This window comes from Misgurnus anguillicaudatus, chromosome 15 (assembly GCF_027580225.2).
Source record: "Misgurnus anguillicaudatus chromosome 15, ASM2758022v2, whole genome shotgun sequence".
Taxonomy (NCBI): Eukaryota; Metazoa; Chordata; class Actinopteri; order Cypriniformes; family Cobitidae; genus Misgurnus; species Misgurnus anguillicaudatus.
Genome location: NC_073351.2, coordinates 17,071,426 through 17,089,295, shown reverse-complemented (window position 1 = coordinate 17,089,295; position 17,870 = coordinate 17,071,426). Strand labels below are relative to the sequence as shown.

General features: G+C 37.7%; 1 protein-coding gene across 1 annotated transcript in view; it reads right to left on the bottom strand.

The window, feature by feature from the left end:
- LOC141349138 (uncharacterized) overlaps positions 1 to 16,987 on the bottom strand; it is a 57,930-nt gene extending 40,943 nt beyond the window's left edge. Inside the window, exons 1-3 of the mRNA XM_073853939.1 lie at positions 16,780 to 16,987; positions 16,341 to 16,423; positions 9,609 to 9,823 (exon numbers count right to left, since the gene is read on the bottom strand). Of these exons, the coding sequence (XP_073710040.1) occupies positions 9,609 to 9,823; positions 16,341 to 16,423; positions 16,780 to 16,783 (302 nt within the window). The 5' untranslated portion in view covers positions 16,784 to 16,987. The remainder of the gene's footprint in view (positions 1 to 9,608; positions 9,824 to 16,340; positions 16,424 to 16,779) is intronic.
- Between the last annotated feature and the right edge of the window lie 883 nt (positions 16,988 to 17,870).

Genomic DNA, 17,870 nt, shown 5'->3' with positions numbered 1-17,870 from the left:
ATGGACTTTAATGGACCCCAACACTAAACTGTTTTAATGCAGTTTAAAATTGCAGTTTCAAATGACTAAACGATCCCAAACAAGGCATAAGGGTCTTATCTAGCAAAACGGTTGTAATTTTTGGCAAGAAAAAAAGTTTTAAACCACAACTTCTCGTCTTCCTCTGGCTGCGTGACGAGCCAGCGCGACCTCACGTAATACTTCATCACGTCAAGAGGTCACGAATGATGTATCGAAACTAAACCCTAGTGTTTAAGTGTGGAGAAAGAGGACCATTCCGACGTTGTTGTATGTCGAATTAATGTCTTTGTGTCAGTTTATTGTTTAAAATGGTCCATAAATGTGGGTTTCATATATGTAACACGTGACCTTTCCACGGCATTACGCAATTACGTGAGGTCACACAGCTGGAGGAAGTGTATAGGATTATGTATAGATTAGAGGCAGCAACCAGTCTGTGCTTCTCTTAAAGAGACAGTAACCTCAATTAACCTACTCAAGTCTGTATCACACAACCAAAGACAAAGAGAAACTCAATTCTGTAGCACTAAAAAATTATAATGATATTTAATTCTTACAATAAAGACAGTGTTATTATTCATTTGATTCGATTTCTGTACATAATGCTAAATTAGTCAAATGTACCCCTATTTATTTTAGTACTGTGACTTGACTTGAAACTTATCAGGAATCGACTTGACTTGCTTAGGGTGAACCCTTGACTTGCTTAATTTATCTGAACTGTGACTTGAGACTTGACTCGAGACTTGATGGTTAAGACTTGAGACTTGCTTGGACTTTGTGACTGATTTTGACTAATAAAATACATTAAAAACTACTTATTGTCCATTTAATACCAGGTGTAAAAATGTTGTGAAGACACCGCGTGACTGCCGCTGCCTGAACTAAGAGACCACTGACTGAAGTGAAGGGGGGCTGGCTGGTGTCACTACACAGTGACCTGGGTGATCAGTACCAAAACAGTGGAGCATGCTCTGCTGGACAAACAAGTACTTACACCATTCAAAAGCATTTCTTTGTTCTGTAAAAAACGTTCATATCGACTGCATATCTGCGGTTTATACATCGAAACAGATATATCTGCGACATGCTCATATTGGCCGATATAATCGGCAAACCGATAAGTTTGTGTTTTTATCAGTATTGACCACAGACAGAAAATATGGACGTAGTGTTCGTGACGTCACACATAGGTTTCTAAAGATTGTTTTTTAAGCCTAAAGTAGATGGTGCCTATCGTCGGATGAGTTACAAAAAAAAATTTACCCCCCTCACAGTTGTCCTGAAGAGCAAAATTAGCTATACAGACTGTACTGTACCAGGCTGTAAACATATTATTTTCTACTGTAAAATTGGCCATTTTAACATGGAGGTCTATGGAAATGTACTCCTTTTTGGAGACTGCCTCTAGTGGCCACTCGATGAATTGCAGTATTGGCTTCATCAGAGAGATCAGAAGGTTGCCCCTCGGTATGGACCTGCACAATGTAACTATAAAGACCATAGTAAAACTTTGGCTAAAAGCTAGCATTAACTAGCTATATCACTAACGCAGCAGTCACAACTTTGTTTTAAACATTGTTAAAACATTGTACTTAATTTAATGTTGGGGCGTACATTGCGACGGTAATGTCACAGTTGGTGTGATGTTGAGATTGGCATGTTTTCTAGCTGTCTTTTGCATGCACGAGGTTTACATAAGAAAAGAGGAAACAATAGTGTTTGAGGCTCACAATATGTCATTACCATGTACAGAGCTCTTATTATTTATCTATGCCTAGGTAAATCCATTCTACAGCACCTTTAAATATTTGACAGGTTATGACCTAATCTTTCTCTGTTTTTGTAATCTGTCTGCTCACTTTTATGTTTGAAAGACATTAGGTTTTTTGGATCCAGCTCTATATTTATATATACGCAATACTGTATTTCTGTCAACACCTTAACCGTGGCCCAGTTAAAACTGTCAAGTAAAAGCATAATATGTGTGATATGTCGAGATATGATGCATGACAGCATGCTGAACTATGCAACACTGCTTACAAGACACAAAAAGCCACACGATTAACTGAACTTTCAATAATGCATTCAGTGTTAAAGTACTGTACCTTTTTGGGCCTTTATCTTACTTATATGACACTATATAGAACAAAACATCAAGAAGAACAACAAAAAAATGAATGTACTTTCCAAATGTGCCCCTAAAAATGACTAAATAAACAAATAGGGACGGTTTCCCGGACAGGGATTAGATCCTTTAGTCCTAGACTAAAATAAATGTAAGAGCTGTCCAAACTGAAAACAACTTGCAATGACATATCTTAAAATACATCAGTGCCCTTTCTTTGACCTCAAAATGCACACAAGTAATGTTTCAGGTAAGGTATGTTTGTTAAAACTAGTTATATTTCCTAATTAAACTAATCCCTGTCCGGGAAACCACCCCCTTATACTGTAATGGTACTATGCTATAGTAATGGTATACCGTGGTACTAAACGATTACTATATTAGTGTATCAAAGTATTTATATACTAGTCCAAGACGTAAAAATGCAATTTTAACTCTTATTAGTTTCAGATAAAGGTGACTCAATTACAAAGAAAAAGACCCACATAATTCACAACTACAACCGTCACAACCCCATCATTTTACTATAGATGGCTCTCATTTCCTTAAGGAATGCATTAAACCTTGTGTCTAGTATTATTGCGTTGTAGACTGTGGTCTGTTTGCACTTTGTTTACATTAGCACTGTTGTGTAGGGAGTGTACCTTCTCATAATGACAACACCAACCACCGAAGGCTGTTTATCCCTTTTTCCATTTCTAAATCATGTTTTGCATTTTGGCTTATAGGCTTCAACTGAGATCATGTCCCGGCACATCAAAGGAAAGCATTAAGAGCAATGCAAGTGCCTGGTACAGTACAAAAGCACGATGCAGGACAGATTTGTATCGGTAATCACTCTGCCGACAGGGATTCAAAGGCTTCTTTTTTTTGACAGCATAAGAAATAACAATACAAAGTGCCTGATCTACAAACTCACTGCTTTCCTTTTTAAACCTGTCAGCGCAGGTCTTTTGCACAGCCGTGGACAAACTTCATTTAGCTGAATTTGTTCTTCAAACCCATATCACATGAGTTATTTTCATGCGTTGACCCTTTGTCCCTGTCAATCACGCACCTGCTACATTTGAATTGGATAGGGAAAGCGATGCCCTGTGGGTGGGGCACGAGCTCATGAAAGCGATGGTTTAAAAATGCTTAGAGCTAGAATAAAAAGCCACTGATAAGGCCTGCTGAGAGACCCATGGGGTCTACACTCATATACACACATACAATCACACAAATAGGCACGTGGTTGGAGCCACTTATTAATAATGAAAGCAGCCTTTGTATGACCTCAGTCTGAACTCACGCAGATGAAAAATAGGAACAGCTTTACCACTCGCTGGCCTGGTGACCACATCCAAGCAACTGAATTCAAATGTAAAACTTGCTAAAGGAAAATGAAAATATGCAATTAAAAAAACATGAGATGAATAGAAAAACATAAACACCTGAATATTTTAAAAATGGTGTTTGAAGAGCATGCATCACAGCTGGCCTGTCAATCATTATTATTTAAGGTGAGACCAAAAGCAAAGCTTTGATAGCAAACTAATTGAAGCTGTCAGGCATCATCGGTTAAAAACTAAAGACCTACAGACCTCACAAACATGCATTAGCATATACGTAATGTCCTGCTGTACTGTATATAGCATATTGACATCCTGATTGAATTGCATCTAAATTAAAGTTCTTAATTCATGCATTGAATTTACATTACTTTCTCATTATATTTAATACACTAATGAGAATAGTGTTTGTGGGTCAGGAATGCATGCTGAGAAAAACACTGCATCTATGTACTTGCCCTCTTCCACTTCCTGCGCAAACCACAGCCTCAGTCTCTGTGCTCACACGCTATAGATCTACAGCCGCATTTTACAAAACGGTTAAACGTATGCAAGCACGCAGGCACGCAAACACGTGTATACATTAACCTATAAATAACCTCCCACAATGACAGAGATCCAGGAATGTTAACACATACACCAGCACAGTTCAACATCTACTTCTTCATTGCTAAGAGATACGCTGAGGAAGTGAAAAAACCCCAAACCTTTTACAGTAACATCAGCACAATTATTCTTTATGTCAGTGATACTGCCAGTGCCATACACATTAAAAAAGTCATACATAAAAAACACCTATTAACTAAATAACTGTGTATGTTATATTAAACATGAAATTTGTTACATTCTTTAGTGTTATTAACAGTTTGTATGTGAAACGCAAAAAAATATCCTTTAAGTTTTATACACTGTTCTACTATACTTTTAAAGCTGCCTTGCAACAATGCAGATTGTGAAAAGTGTTTAACATGCTAGTCAACATTTGAGGTGGATCAAAACCTTTTTATAAAAGTTGTAAATGAATTTTGAACAATATATGTTCTTGTTTTAGGACAACTTTGATTATTTTTATATCCACTGCAAAGTGTATAAATGAACTTCACTTTAAATTATGGTAGACAACAACACAACAAATATAAAACAAGCCCTAAACAGTACTCCAAAATCTTTTCTCTGTTTATTATGCAATTATATAGGGGTGTTTCCCGGGCCGGACTTATATTAGTCCCAGGGTAAAATGCATTTTGAGCTGCCTTAATTTAAAAACATGTTTCATTGACATATCTTAACATATATCACTTGTTTTGTCTCATGGAGTGCACACCAGTGTGTTTTTTTTGTTTCATTGTAAAAATGAATTAAATAGTTACTTTTTTGGAAAATATGCTCATTTTCCAGTTCCTCTAGTGTTAAACATTTTATTCTTACCGTTTTGGAATCAATTCAGCTGATCTTCGGGTCTGGCGCTACCACTTTTAGCATAGTTTAGCATAATCCACTGAATCTGATTAGACCATTAGCATCGCTAAAAAATAACCAAAGAGTTTCGATATTTTTCCTATTTAAAACTTCACTCTTCTGTAGTTACATCGTGCACCAAGACCAATGAAAAAATAAAAGTTGCGATTTTCTAGGCAGATATGGCAAGGAACTATACTCTTATTCTGGTGTAATAATCAAGGACTTTGCTGCCGTAACATGGCTGCAGGAGATGCAATGATATTACGCAGCGCCTGAAAATAGTCTGCTGCTATTAAAAGATACTAAGGGGACTATTTTATGCTGCTGCGTAATATCATTGCGCCTCCTACAGCCATGTTATGGCAGCAAAGTCCTTGATTATTACGCCAGAATGAGAGTATAGTTCCTAGCCGTATCGGCCTAGAAAATCTGAACTTTTAATTTTTCGTTGTTCTTTGTACACGATGTAACTACAGCAGAGTCAAGTTTAAAAATAAATACCATTTGGTTATTTCTGAGCACGATGCTAATGGTCTAATCAGATTCAATGGATTATGCTAAGCTATGCTAAAAGTGGTAGCGCCAGACCCAGAGATTGGCTGAATGGATTCCAAAACTGTATAAATCAAATGTTTATCTCTAGGGGAGCTAGAAAATTAGCATTTTTCAAAAAAAGTGGAGTGTCCCTTTAAGGTTTACTTGTAAATTCAAGGCAGGTGTGTTGGAGTAGTCTTGGAATTAAAATCCACAACAAGGTACTGTAGCCCTCCAGGAGAACTGCTGTTAACAATATGGATGTGGTGCTTTCAACATCACTCTGTTTGTTTGAGAGGTCCAGCATAGCAATATTAACACAACCAATGACACAGGCAGGATTATCTATTAATCCAGCCAATGGTATGGAGGTCAAATATTTGGGACATCTGTCTGAAAACATTATTGTTTGGTATTGCTTAGTGGCACAGAAAAGACCATTTAAGTTGGCTTTCTTTGGTAAAAAAATGTTGAAAAAAATAAAGATGCAGCGATAGTTATGCATAACATGTGCATAGAGAAATGAGCACCTTTCAGTTTCTCACTCACTCTGTATCATTCTCACACCAGTCACGGATGTTGTTGCCCACTAACTATCTACATCTCCCACGACCCACTTACTGCCATCTCACATCCGCCTCTTCCTCTCTTGCTTTGAGTCATATCAATGGGTTCACAAGCAGGTCGCAAAATGACTCAAAACGAAAGTCTCAACAAGGTCTGGAGCTGATTTCTTATAGAAAAATGTTTCGTCACTGGCATACTAAACTGTGACCCAATTTTTTACAGTGAGATCTGATTTAAGCTTTTAATAAAAAGACTTCGCTTTAATTTGATTTCGTTTTTGGTTTAAGAGAATGAACTGTCTAGTCTGGTCGTATCCACCTTGTTACCATCTGTCTTCCTCGAACAAAAGTGCACAAGCCAAATGTGCACGCAGATGCACGCCTCTCAGTCGTGTTGGGTCTGGAATGTGCTGCGTATGAATGAATCGTTGGAGCATTGATTCAGAAGCACGACTGAAGCAGCGCTGTTTGCTTTTCTCGTGAGCTCACAGGGACGACACAACCTGCTATTATTATCAGCCGCAGTGGGGAAGAGCCCTGAAATAGGACTCACTATAGCACATTCGCTCTCCGCCTCTCTCTTGGTTCTGTCTGTGCTAACCTGTAGAGGCGTAGGTGTTGAGATGTTTATTTTTTGAATGCCACGTTGGTATAATTATGCTTGGAATTATGCCTGCGTAAGCTGGGAGAGAATATCTGCACGTACACGGCTCTACCGTAGCGACTCACAAGGGAATCCAGATGAGGAACGACCAGAACAACACCTGGAGGGCATGATGAACTATTCACACACACATGCACAAAACTACGCATAAACACACTACGTGACCACAAACACACACGCCCATTTGAAAACATATATGGTATAATATGTTAACGTTTTTCCTGACTCACTAACGAGTTCAACCGGGCTGAATGATGGATGACACGTGATTCTAAACTGTATAAATGCTCTTGATAAGGAGTGGGTGGATGCTATATAAAATGTAAAGTGGGTGAAAGACTGAATTGGATTGAACTGTGTGTGCTTTGCAGTGGTTCACAACACCATCAGACAACGTGGTAAATCTAGAAAAGGTACAGTTTGACAGCAGCACTGACAAGTTTTAAAAACTATGATGGGAGTTTTTTATCCTTACCATAAAGACTTACTATATCCTTAACTGCAGGGTGGTGATAAAAAGTAGTTCTTGCTTGCCCATGCACAACTTGATGCCCACCCAGATCTATTGACATTTCTATTTCCCAGACCACAAGTGTGTTCAGATCTGGCTTGATTAAAATGCACTCTGATGCAATCGCTCAGTTGCTGCAGTTCATTTTAGTGTGAACACTGCCAACTCTGGTACCCACCAAACAAGCAGGCCGAGACTGCTGAAAAGGTGGGTCTCGGTCTGCTTCCAAACAACTCTGGTTTGGCCCAAAGTAATCTAAACGAAGCAAAAACAGGAAGTGATGACAAAACGCAACCTAAAAATCACACAAATTTGTAACAGATAAAGAGTGTTTATTATAGTTTCATTTGTGCTTATAATAAAAGAGTGCCTGGCTCTGTTTTGACACTTGTTTTGACATTTTATAAGCTTTTGTGAGTTTCCACAGGTGAAAATTGCCTCATATGTTTACTCACGTAGTAAGTGCGTTTAGCTTAGCACAAAGCATTGTATTGTACGGTCTGCAAAACATGTTGCAAAATACATGTTATAAAAGCTAATGTGACCTACTGACCTTATCCTTATGCCTTCAGGTTTGGTTTGCTGCTAAAAATGCCAGCGTGAATGTTAAAGCCTAGTAGCCTGCCTAACACCAGACCAGTCGTATAGAGAATGAGACGTGGTCTGGGAACCATATGCTCATTTTCTCATATTTGAGGCGCGGTTTACGAATGCCCAGAGCCATTTATTGGGCGCTACAGATGTCTATCAAATGCGTCTGTACGTAACACATAGACAATCGTTAAAATTATACCAGATGACGTATGTAGAGCGACATCAATTCAAACGTAAACAACTTTTATCGGTACATGTGCACACAGCTGAAAGCTATGCAACTAAACCGGTAGCTGTATATTGATATCGAAAAGCAACACAACTTAGTGGCACTGTGACAACCACAGTACAGGCATAATGACAATATGATATTAATAAATACCACTTACCATTTATAAGTTAATTGTACTTTGTCGATGACGATGCCTAGCAGGTTAGTCCTATAAAACTCAGTGGCCATAATGTCTTGCCATATCCAAACATCGTTCTTGGATATAAAATTGTTTAACGCCAAAAGTTGCTCGTTTTTTTAAATAATCTTCCATTCAAAACGCTATCTAAGGCTGCATTGCACTACATCGCGTATGCTGATGTGCTGGATAAACAAAACTTTTTTGGCTTCCGTGTGTCGCATAGACATCGTCGTCGTCGTCTTCCTGCCTCTCACCGTTCTGTGATTGGCCTATTTCAGGGTCAAAAAAGGTCCATAGTTTCCATGCTAGACTTGCAGCGTGAATAAATTTGCATCCAAGGCAGCATGGGGAAACCCAGACTAAAAGCCTATAGCATAGTTTGTTTTTACCTACGTAAATGCATGGTCGAACGTTTTACAAAGCATAGTTTATTTGACTCATACGCAGAAACGTATTGTGACAAAATGCAATGCATCTCATAGACTACATACTACATTTTCCTGTATGCGTGACCTATGCGTACAGTATGCGTGGTTACAAAAATCTGGTGGCGGGCGTACAGTGCACGCATACTATTCTGATAACGAAATTCGTGTCACGTTCACTGTACGGAGACCCTCACGTATGCGTAAAAACGGGACTGACTTACGAAATCTGACTTTTTTCATGTTTAAGTGCTATAATTGGTTCCCTAGTGCTTCTGTCAACCTAGAAAATGTGAAAAAGAACAACACAGTAACTTAGTTTTGGTAAACCATTCTCTGCAAGCATGTTAAAAAATAGGTCATTAAAATTCGGCTCCTCTTGTGATGTCAGAAGGGGATAAACCGTCCCTTAATCTACGCTATCCAACCACGACACTGCCATTTGGTGCAGAGATCAGCTCATTTGCATTTAAAAGGACACACCCAAAAATGGCACACATCTTTTTGCTCACACCTACAAAGTGTCAATTTTAACATGCTATAATAAATTATCTATATGGGATTTTGAGCTAAAATTTCACATACGTACTCTGGAGACACCAAAGATTCATTTACATCTTTAAAAATCCTTGTGAAATGTAAGCAAACCAGGAAATTCTTTTTTCTTTTGTGGTCCAGACCAAAATAACCAAGAGAAGTGAACTACAAGTGTGAACACAGCCTTTGTTCTTTCCTTCTGTGTAATTTTACCCTTTATAATGTCCACCAAGTAAAGAAATTTTATCACCTACTAAAGTACTAGCACATCTCGCCTTGAGGTATCAATCACCCCTCATCTAAACCTAAAACACTGAGGTTAAAAGACATTCCAGTGTCATAAGTAAAGTATAAAATAAAGCATGGAGTTCTGGATGAATATAATATTAATAAGATGTGTGGATATATGTTTGAGAGACTCACGTTTCCTCATGCTGAAGCACAGTTGCCTTCATCTCCTCCAGATGAGTGTAGGCTTGCTGGAGCTCCTCTCTCACGGCTCTCTCTCTCTCCACACTCCCTCTCTCTCTCTCCAGCTCCCTCTCCACTTCCAGCAGACGCTCCTGCAGACGCTGGAACTCGTGCAGGATCAAATAGCTCACACCACAGTAACGGCAGGCCTTCTCTGAATGATCCATCTGATCACACATACAGTATACATTCATTACTGTGTAATAGTTTTATAATTTTTACAATCCACAAACATTGTTATGTTATCTTAAATAATGATCTTATGGTATGGAATGCACTGTGTTTTACAAATACAGTAAATTTAAGGTGTCACCCATACATACTCCCTAAAACACACAAATCCAAAATTTCCAGGCAGAGTAAGGACATTTATCATCCATTGCATTTCATATCACTTATATAGTTACTGTACACAGTCACACTTCACTTAACCTAATGGCAGTTTTATAATGACCTTCTGAGCATGACAAACAACCAAGTCATGCCTCTCCTACCCGCATTGCAAAAGAACTGTCAGAGCACAAATACCACACCAAAGACCACTAACCATACACTGAACACAATGCTGTGAACATGTTTTTCTTACGTTTCATTGGTGACTATAAACAGAAGTTTGTACATGAGGTCAGGCACTGTATGTTTCTTTAGTTTCTAATCATCTCAGTTTCTGTCACATTTACTGTAAGAGATCACGTGATCATGTTTGCCGAACCTGCAGCTGTGTTAAAGTAGTTTTACTGTAAAGACTGTAAAACATTAAGACTTTAGTGGTCATGAAACGAGAAGTGATAGAGATGTTTCTGTTTAGAGGGAAACCAGAATGATTTATTTGCATCTGCATCATTACATCTCTTGTCACATCGATGATTTTCATCTGTTCACTTTTTTGCTATTTATTCACAGAATGGCAATAGTGTTGAATGCAGCACATATGTAGACATATTCATAAATAAGTCATTCTGATTTTCTATATCTCAGGCTTTGTCTTTAATCAATCATTTAGTGTCTTGGAAAATAAGTACAATTATGTTGTATTAGTAAACATTAGAAAATGCATTAAATGCATTTACTAACAAACAATGAACAATACAGGTTTTCAACATGTATTAAATCTTGTTAAAGAGCACCTATCGTCAGATTCATGATTTTACGTTTCCTTTGGTGTGTAAGTGTGTATTAGTACATTTTCGCAATATGCAAAAGGTACAAACAACAAAGTAAACGATGACGCAAGTTATCGTTTCAGACGTAAATCTCTTTTCTTAGACTACAACAAACGCACGGATTGTAAGCAACAGTTTACTTCCTGGACCTGTTGACGTGGACAAGACCACCTCCCGCTTTGACTCACAGCCTGCAAGTTAACTCCTGTTAGCATTGCATTGTGAGCAAATCTTTCAAACATGGTAAGAAGTTTAAGTACATAGCGCTTTTCAGATCGAGGAGTTCAAAATCAGAGCGTTTGAGGAAAGCAATATATCTGGAGCTAAAAAATGTACAGTATGTGAAAAATAATGTGTTTTTTAACCATAAACAACACCAATACATTATACCAAATACACTAAATAACTATGTTTTTAGTAATTAAATAGGTGCACTTTAATGTTAGTTAATGTCAATTCAGTTAATCATGTTAGTTCATGGTACGTGTATGTTAACAGTTACGCTTGATTTTATAAATGTAGTAGTAAATGCCGAAATTAACATTGACTAAGATTACTAAATGCTGTAGAAGTATTGTTGATTGTTAGTTCATGTTTGCTAATGCATTAACTTATTGTTAACAAATACAACACTATTTTGAAGTGTTACCAAAACTTGTATTTTATTACTAAATTATTACTTAATAATTTAGTAATAATACGCCTTCATTATTTTGTTTTCCAGTAAAACAATAACTAATTGTCTTTTCAACAAAATGACATAGAAACAACGCCAAAGATTCGAAAAGAAACAAAACTGTGTAAAACAAAAATTTGTTTTGAGATAATATAATTTGAATTAGCACATTGCCTAATAATTTTTTTCTTGTTTTGAATAAAAATTTTACAAATCTTATTAGAATTATGTTTAGAACTAAAAAGAAAATGAGATAAGAAAAGGTGTTTTGGAGGGTTTTTTGATGATCCTCTCATCACTTCATTCAATTTTGATGCTGTCATTGTTCATCCGGTAAAAATGAATGAAACTCTCAGTCATTAACACTCCGTCCAACATTTTTCTCCATCCAGAATTTGTTTGATGCAGTAGCACAAAATAGCAGTAAAGTAAATGTACAGTATTTAGTTTTAAAGATATTTATACAGTATAAAAATACTAATTAATACTGATTTTCCAAAGCTGAAAGAAAAAGCAACGGTTGAATATTTCAAGTGAGAAAGAGACAGACACACACAGTCATATATAACACAACTGCTCTGTGAGTTTGACCCCGTCTCGGTTAATGCCAATCTGTGATCCAGCTTACCCAACTGTCTAAACAGACACGCACACATGCAATCCTCTGCCTCCCGGAAAATGCAGACATTTGCACGAAATCCAAAGGCTCTGATCCCCCCTCTCTCTCTCCATCACATATTCAGTCACATTTAAAGACAGGCACGCATGCTAGAGCTTACAAATACACGCACATGCTGGCCTAAAGGGAGATGTCTGCCACAAGTAGAAACGTGTTCCCGTGACAGTAATGGCCCTTGGGGAGACCCTTGCCCCTAGCACTGACACATTCGCTTAGTGCTGAAACACACTTACACATAAACACCGCATCCACAACACATTTAAAAATATACCTTGTACTAAAGCTCTAAATATAGGAAGATACATACAACAAGACAGGAATAGTCTTGGTCCTACATCCTTCTCAGAGGATTATGAAAGTTCACTTTTTTTAATCATTATACAGAAAAAAGTGGCAAAGTAACTCTTTTACAATGCATTACATTTATGCGTTTGTCATAACTTTTCTTCAAAGCCTTTCAAAGTGCATTCAAGTTATAGATTTTATTAGTATTTGTGTTTAAAAACTCTCACTGTTATTGTTCACTAGTAGGTAGTCCCACCCAAAACCCACTTAAGCCAATGGTGTTTGGTCAGGCTACACAAAACTCAATGGTGTTATTAGTCCAAAAGGTGCCTTAGAGATTCCAAAATATGCCTGTTTTTATATCTTTTTTAAACAATGGATCTTCCCTCAGTTCCCTGAGAAAATAAAGATGAATTTAACATATGACTAAGCAGTTATCTTACAATAACAGGACAGGCCTTGTTAGGAAAGACCCATAATTAACTTAACTGGAATCTTTTGGCCGTGATTAAACATTGGGAAAATTGTCTCGTGAGAAAGGTAGGTAAGAGCAGTTTACGTGCAAAGGTAGCAAAACAAACCCCAAATCTTTTGTTCAGCTCACCCCTCCCTTCTCTTCAAATGAACCCTGTCAAATCCCATGGCAGAAATGGGTCAGTGTTACAGACACGCAACATACCCCCAATACCTCTGCAAATGACAACAAGCCCATCCAAAACATCACGCAAAGGAGCCTGTTATGATTTTTTCTTGTTTCTGGAATACAAAACTAATCTATTCAGCGATATTACAATGGTCTAAGACTTCAGAATCCAAAAAAACTGTCCAGTATTTGTGGCAGTCCCACATTTTCTCTCTCATCTCCTACTAACCATAAAATAGTTACAGACACTGCCGATCAATTAGGCATTTACAAAGAGACTAAGCTAGTGGAAGAATTTCTTCTAATCTTTTCCTAATTTCTCTAAATTATGTTTGCGAGCGATTGTGCGTTTCGCATGAGCGTGCCTGAGCGAACGAGAGGATGGTTCGTGACTGCAGCTTTGTGAATTTTAATGGAGATAAAGACCCCCCGTTGTGCTCACTGTACCATGAGCCAACGCCGAGATTCTCATCTGGACCCACCGTGCCAACACATTACATGAGAGCGGGATGCCTGTTGGCAGGGGGATGGGGTCTAGACTGGCACTTCACTTGGAGCAGGGCAGTGGGGTGGGGTTGTGCCGGTCAGACGATGGCCTTCAGCAGTCATGGGTGCATTTGACGCCTGGATGAGCTCCCCAATACCCTCCTTCTCTTGTCTTCGCACACACATCCTCGCGTGGAGAAAGAACAAGGGGAGTGACTGGGAAGAATCACCTTTGACCGCATGTTGATATACAGCTCAACGCACACAGAGACAAATGCCGGGGTGGGTCTTTATCTTTTAGTGTGCTCATGGAAGTTGAGAACAGCTTTTTGTTTATGTACTAAAGTTAAAAAGAGGAAAGATGATGGGTTTATTCAAATGTAATCTATACATTATGCACTGAGGCATAGGAACACATCCTTCTAATCTATCAATAAACTATCAGTGTGTCAATACTTCTGGTATCTCTTTGTCTTCATGACTCCATCGTATTACCGTATTACGTCAAAACAATGGGTGGATAACTAAAGCTTAGTAGTTCAGTCTCCTCCTCAAGCCATTCCTTTGTGGACAGCAAGACAAAAAACAGACAAATGGCCAATAAGTCTTATTGTTGTTTTAAAAAAGTAAATGTTACGCATTATTTGTTCTTGCCTGGCAAAGGAACCATCCACTTTAGCAGAAGCAGATGAGAGGCCAATAAAGGGCTGTTCGTGAGCAGAACTACAGGGGATGTTAAAGATACAGTTATGCTTTGCACACGCAACACTTGCCACCATTATCCCCTCACATTTCCCAAGGTAGAAAAATGTGGCTGTTTTTTGTCTTATTCATTATTTAGAAAGGAGCAACGTTACAAAGAGGCACCATAGTGAGACTCAGTAGGATCTCCATCACTTCGGCAGAGCTACTTGCCACGCTAACATCAAAAATGAATAGAGGAAAGGCTAAAAATTTTAAAACAGCAGTCGACTTGGTTTTTAAGACATTTAAGTCAGGAAGTAAAAAATCAGGAATAAAAGTCACTCAAAGTTTACCCAGAGAGATAAAGTTATAAAAGCTGCCAATCAATTAAGCAATAAATGCACCTTGTGATTTAAAAGTATGTTGAATATCTAAGGCATTGATGCTTGGTGTGAAAAACTATTTTTACAAGGCATATAAAATTAATTGTTCATAATCCGAAGATAATATCCAAAGGGTGTTAACCCTGAAAGAAGTATGCCATGCATGCCATGCATTTGGGCCACAGAACACAATAACCCATCTACATGGAAACCTCCCTGTTGCAAGGTGGCAAGCTAATGAGTTGTTTTGAAATTGCTGGGACCGATGCAATATTATCTCAAATCTAATTAATAAAAAAGAAATCTATGGCGTCATTAAGATTACAATACCTGGTCTATGCAGGTTAAGAGGGTAGGTTTGAGGATAGATTTGATGAAACAAAAGTTTTGCTTGGGAAATAAATTCTTAGTAGGCAATGCAGTTAGATAGATAGACAGGTACCAGACAGACAAAAATCTCTTATGTTCCTAGCAGGCAAGGCAAGTTAAATAAATGCTACAGCCATCTTGAAATAAGTTACGTAAGGAATAATTAACGACGGCCATTGAAATATTTGAAAATAATGCACACCCAAGGTGGTAATGTGACATGACGCGAAGCAAAGCGTGCATTATTTAAAAAAAATTCAAAGGACCAAAGTCAATTATTCTGATTATACCACGGTTAACACAAACATTGCTTTGATGGTTAATTATCTGATTCACGATTTCACATTTCTTTTGGTGTGTAAGTGTGTATTAGTACATGTTAACGCTATGCAAAAGGTACAAACCCCAAAGTAAACGATTAGTCTCCAGTGTAAATCTCTTTTCTTGGACTACAACAAACACACGGATTGTAGGCAACAGTTTACTGGGATTGGTGATGTAGAAAAGTCCGACATTATCATAATTCCTCCCGCTTGGACTCACACCATGTAAGTTAACTTCTGTTAGCAACCGAATCTTTCAAACATGGTAAGGAGCGTCAGATTTCCGTCTGTGTATTCAGACCAATCACAACATACAGATTAGCTGGCCAATCAGGGACCTTTGTACAAAATCCGTGCATTTCAGGAAGAAAGGGAAATCTGGAGCTACAAAAATGTAGCGTATGTGGAAAATAATGTGTTTTTTAAACATAAATGATGCAAACACATTGTTTTATACCACATACACAATATAACATTGTTTTTTGCAATGAAATAGGTGCACTTTAAGACATTTGACAGGTTAGGTCTGCATTTTACAGAAAAATATTCAACACTCATGGAACATTTCTCAACCAATCAGAACAAAGCATTCAACAGCCCCGTGTTATAAAGGTATCTAGAAATCATTCTTTTGTAAAAAAAAAAAATCATCCTGCTGTTTTAAATCCTATTAAACCCCATTCCTAAACTGTAATCCTGGCAAACTAAGATATGTTGGAATAAATGTCAAACTCTCAACTGGTTTATGATAATACAACTTCTCTAAATGACCTAGAGCAACATGACCTTTGTGTAAATCTGAGAGAGTGAATGTTGCATCACCTTATATCTCTCACCAGCTGCCCCTGAGCACAACAAATCACAACGTATCAGACTTCTTTCACTATTGTGCAGAGATTCGGTGTCCGCAATAACCATACCAACAAAACTGAGAACCTATGCAATTATATATGCACAGTAGGGGTGTAAAACCTGTGAAATTAATGTTTTTACCTGCTGTATTTCTAGAGGCAGGGGGTAGGAGGGAATCTGCATCTCCATTTCCTCTTTATCAGCTCGCTCCCTGGGTATCTTCTCTACAGGACAGATGATAACATACAAATGTTATTGTATGCACAGACACAATGTCTTAAAATGTTACTTACATACAACTAGAGAATATAATTCAGATATTGTGTGTATCTATCATGATTTTAACAAAATTTGCTCCTTTCAGGATTAGGTTAAATTTTAAGTAAACACCATGTCCTTAACGACAGTTTGTACAACAGCCTTATTTGGGGTTTCATTTTGAATCATTTCCCACCATTAGCAGAAACTAGCATAGCAAAATCCTCGAACTATAAGTTAATACCAAGACATACCTCGTTCAAAAGTTAAATAAATAAACTACTATAACTATACAGTATGTTCAAAGTGTTACTTTACATACCCATATTCTCAGTTTGCTAGAAAAAGCGTTAAATTCCTGTCTTGTAACTAAATACCCCTGATCCATTCGGTCAAACACGCTGAGTGAAACACAAGTGGTTAAGCGTTACGCAGTCTCCATGGAATCAACGCTGTGTTTACGCAAATAGCGTAGAGATCAGAGAGAGTGACCTGTGTGGATCTGTAAACCGAGTTTTCTTTTCAGAGCGCATTTTGGGTAGGATTTTTTACATCTTTATTTCATATTACTCTTGCAGAAGTGTTTATTTCCTGCTAAATATGGTTTACTGTGGACTCGGTGTCGCTGCGTAATCTATGTTTGTTTATAAAAAATTGTTTGCAGATTACCTCAACTGCTGCTGCCCTCGTGCATGTTTAATCCGCCGTTAGCCTACTGCAGAATGTGTAGCCTATGTGAAAAGATTAAGCATAAAAGGGCAAAACCATGAAGAAAGATCATAAAATTAATTTATTTAGCTATTTTCTTTCTTTTTGGGACACAATACAATTTGATATATTTTTTAATCATGACTTTTAATTTTGATTTAAATGTTTGTATCCCCAAGCATCACGTGTAACGAGTTGATAGCCAACAGTTGATAGATAGTAAACCTTATGTCAGCCAAATTCACTCCACCCATGTGTGTGACAAGCATGGAACACCTTTCACTTTGCATTTCTGAGAAGCATTTAACTTAATAAATAAGACAGACTTTCACAGACATTTCAAAATGTTCTTAAAACATCTCCATCTGAAAAAAACATTAATCTAAAAAACCTAAATGTTATAAGGAATCTTATGACAGGCAGTTAAAGAGCCCCTATTTCATTGCTAAAAACAACGTTATTTTGTGTACTTGATATAATACAATGTGTTCGCGTGGTTTAAAAAATACATTATTTTCCACATACTGTACATTCCTCAAACGCATTGATTTTGGACAAAGCTCATTGATCTGAAAAGCGTCCCTGATTGGCCAGCTAACCTGTATGTTGTGATTGGCTTAATACCTCTGACGTCAGCCTGAAATCTGACGCTCCTTACCATGTTTGAAAGATTCGCTCACAATGCTATGCTAACAGGATTTAACT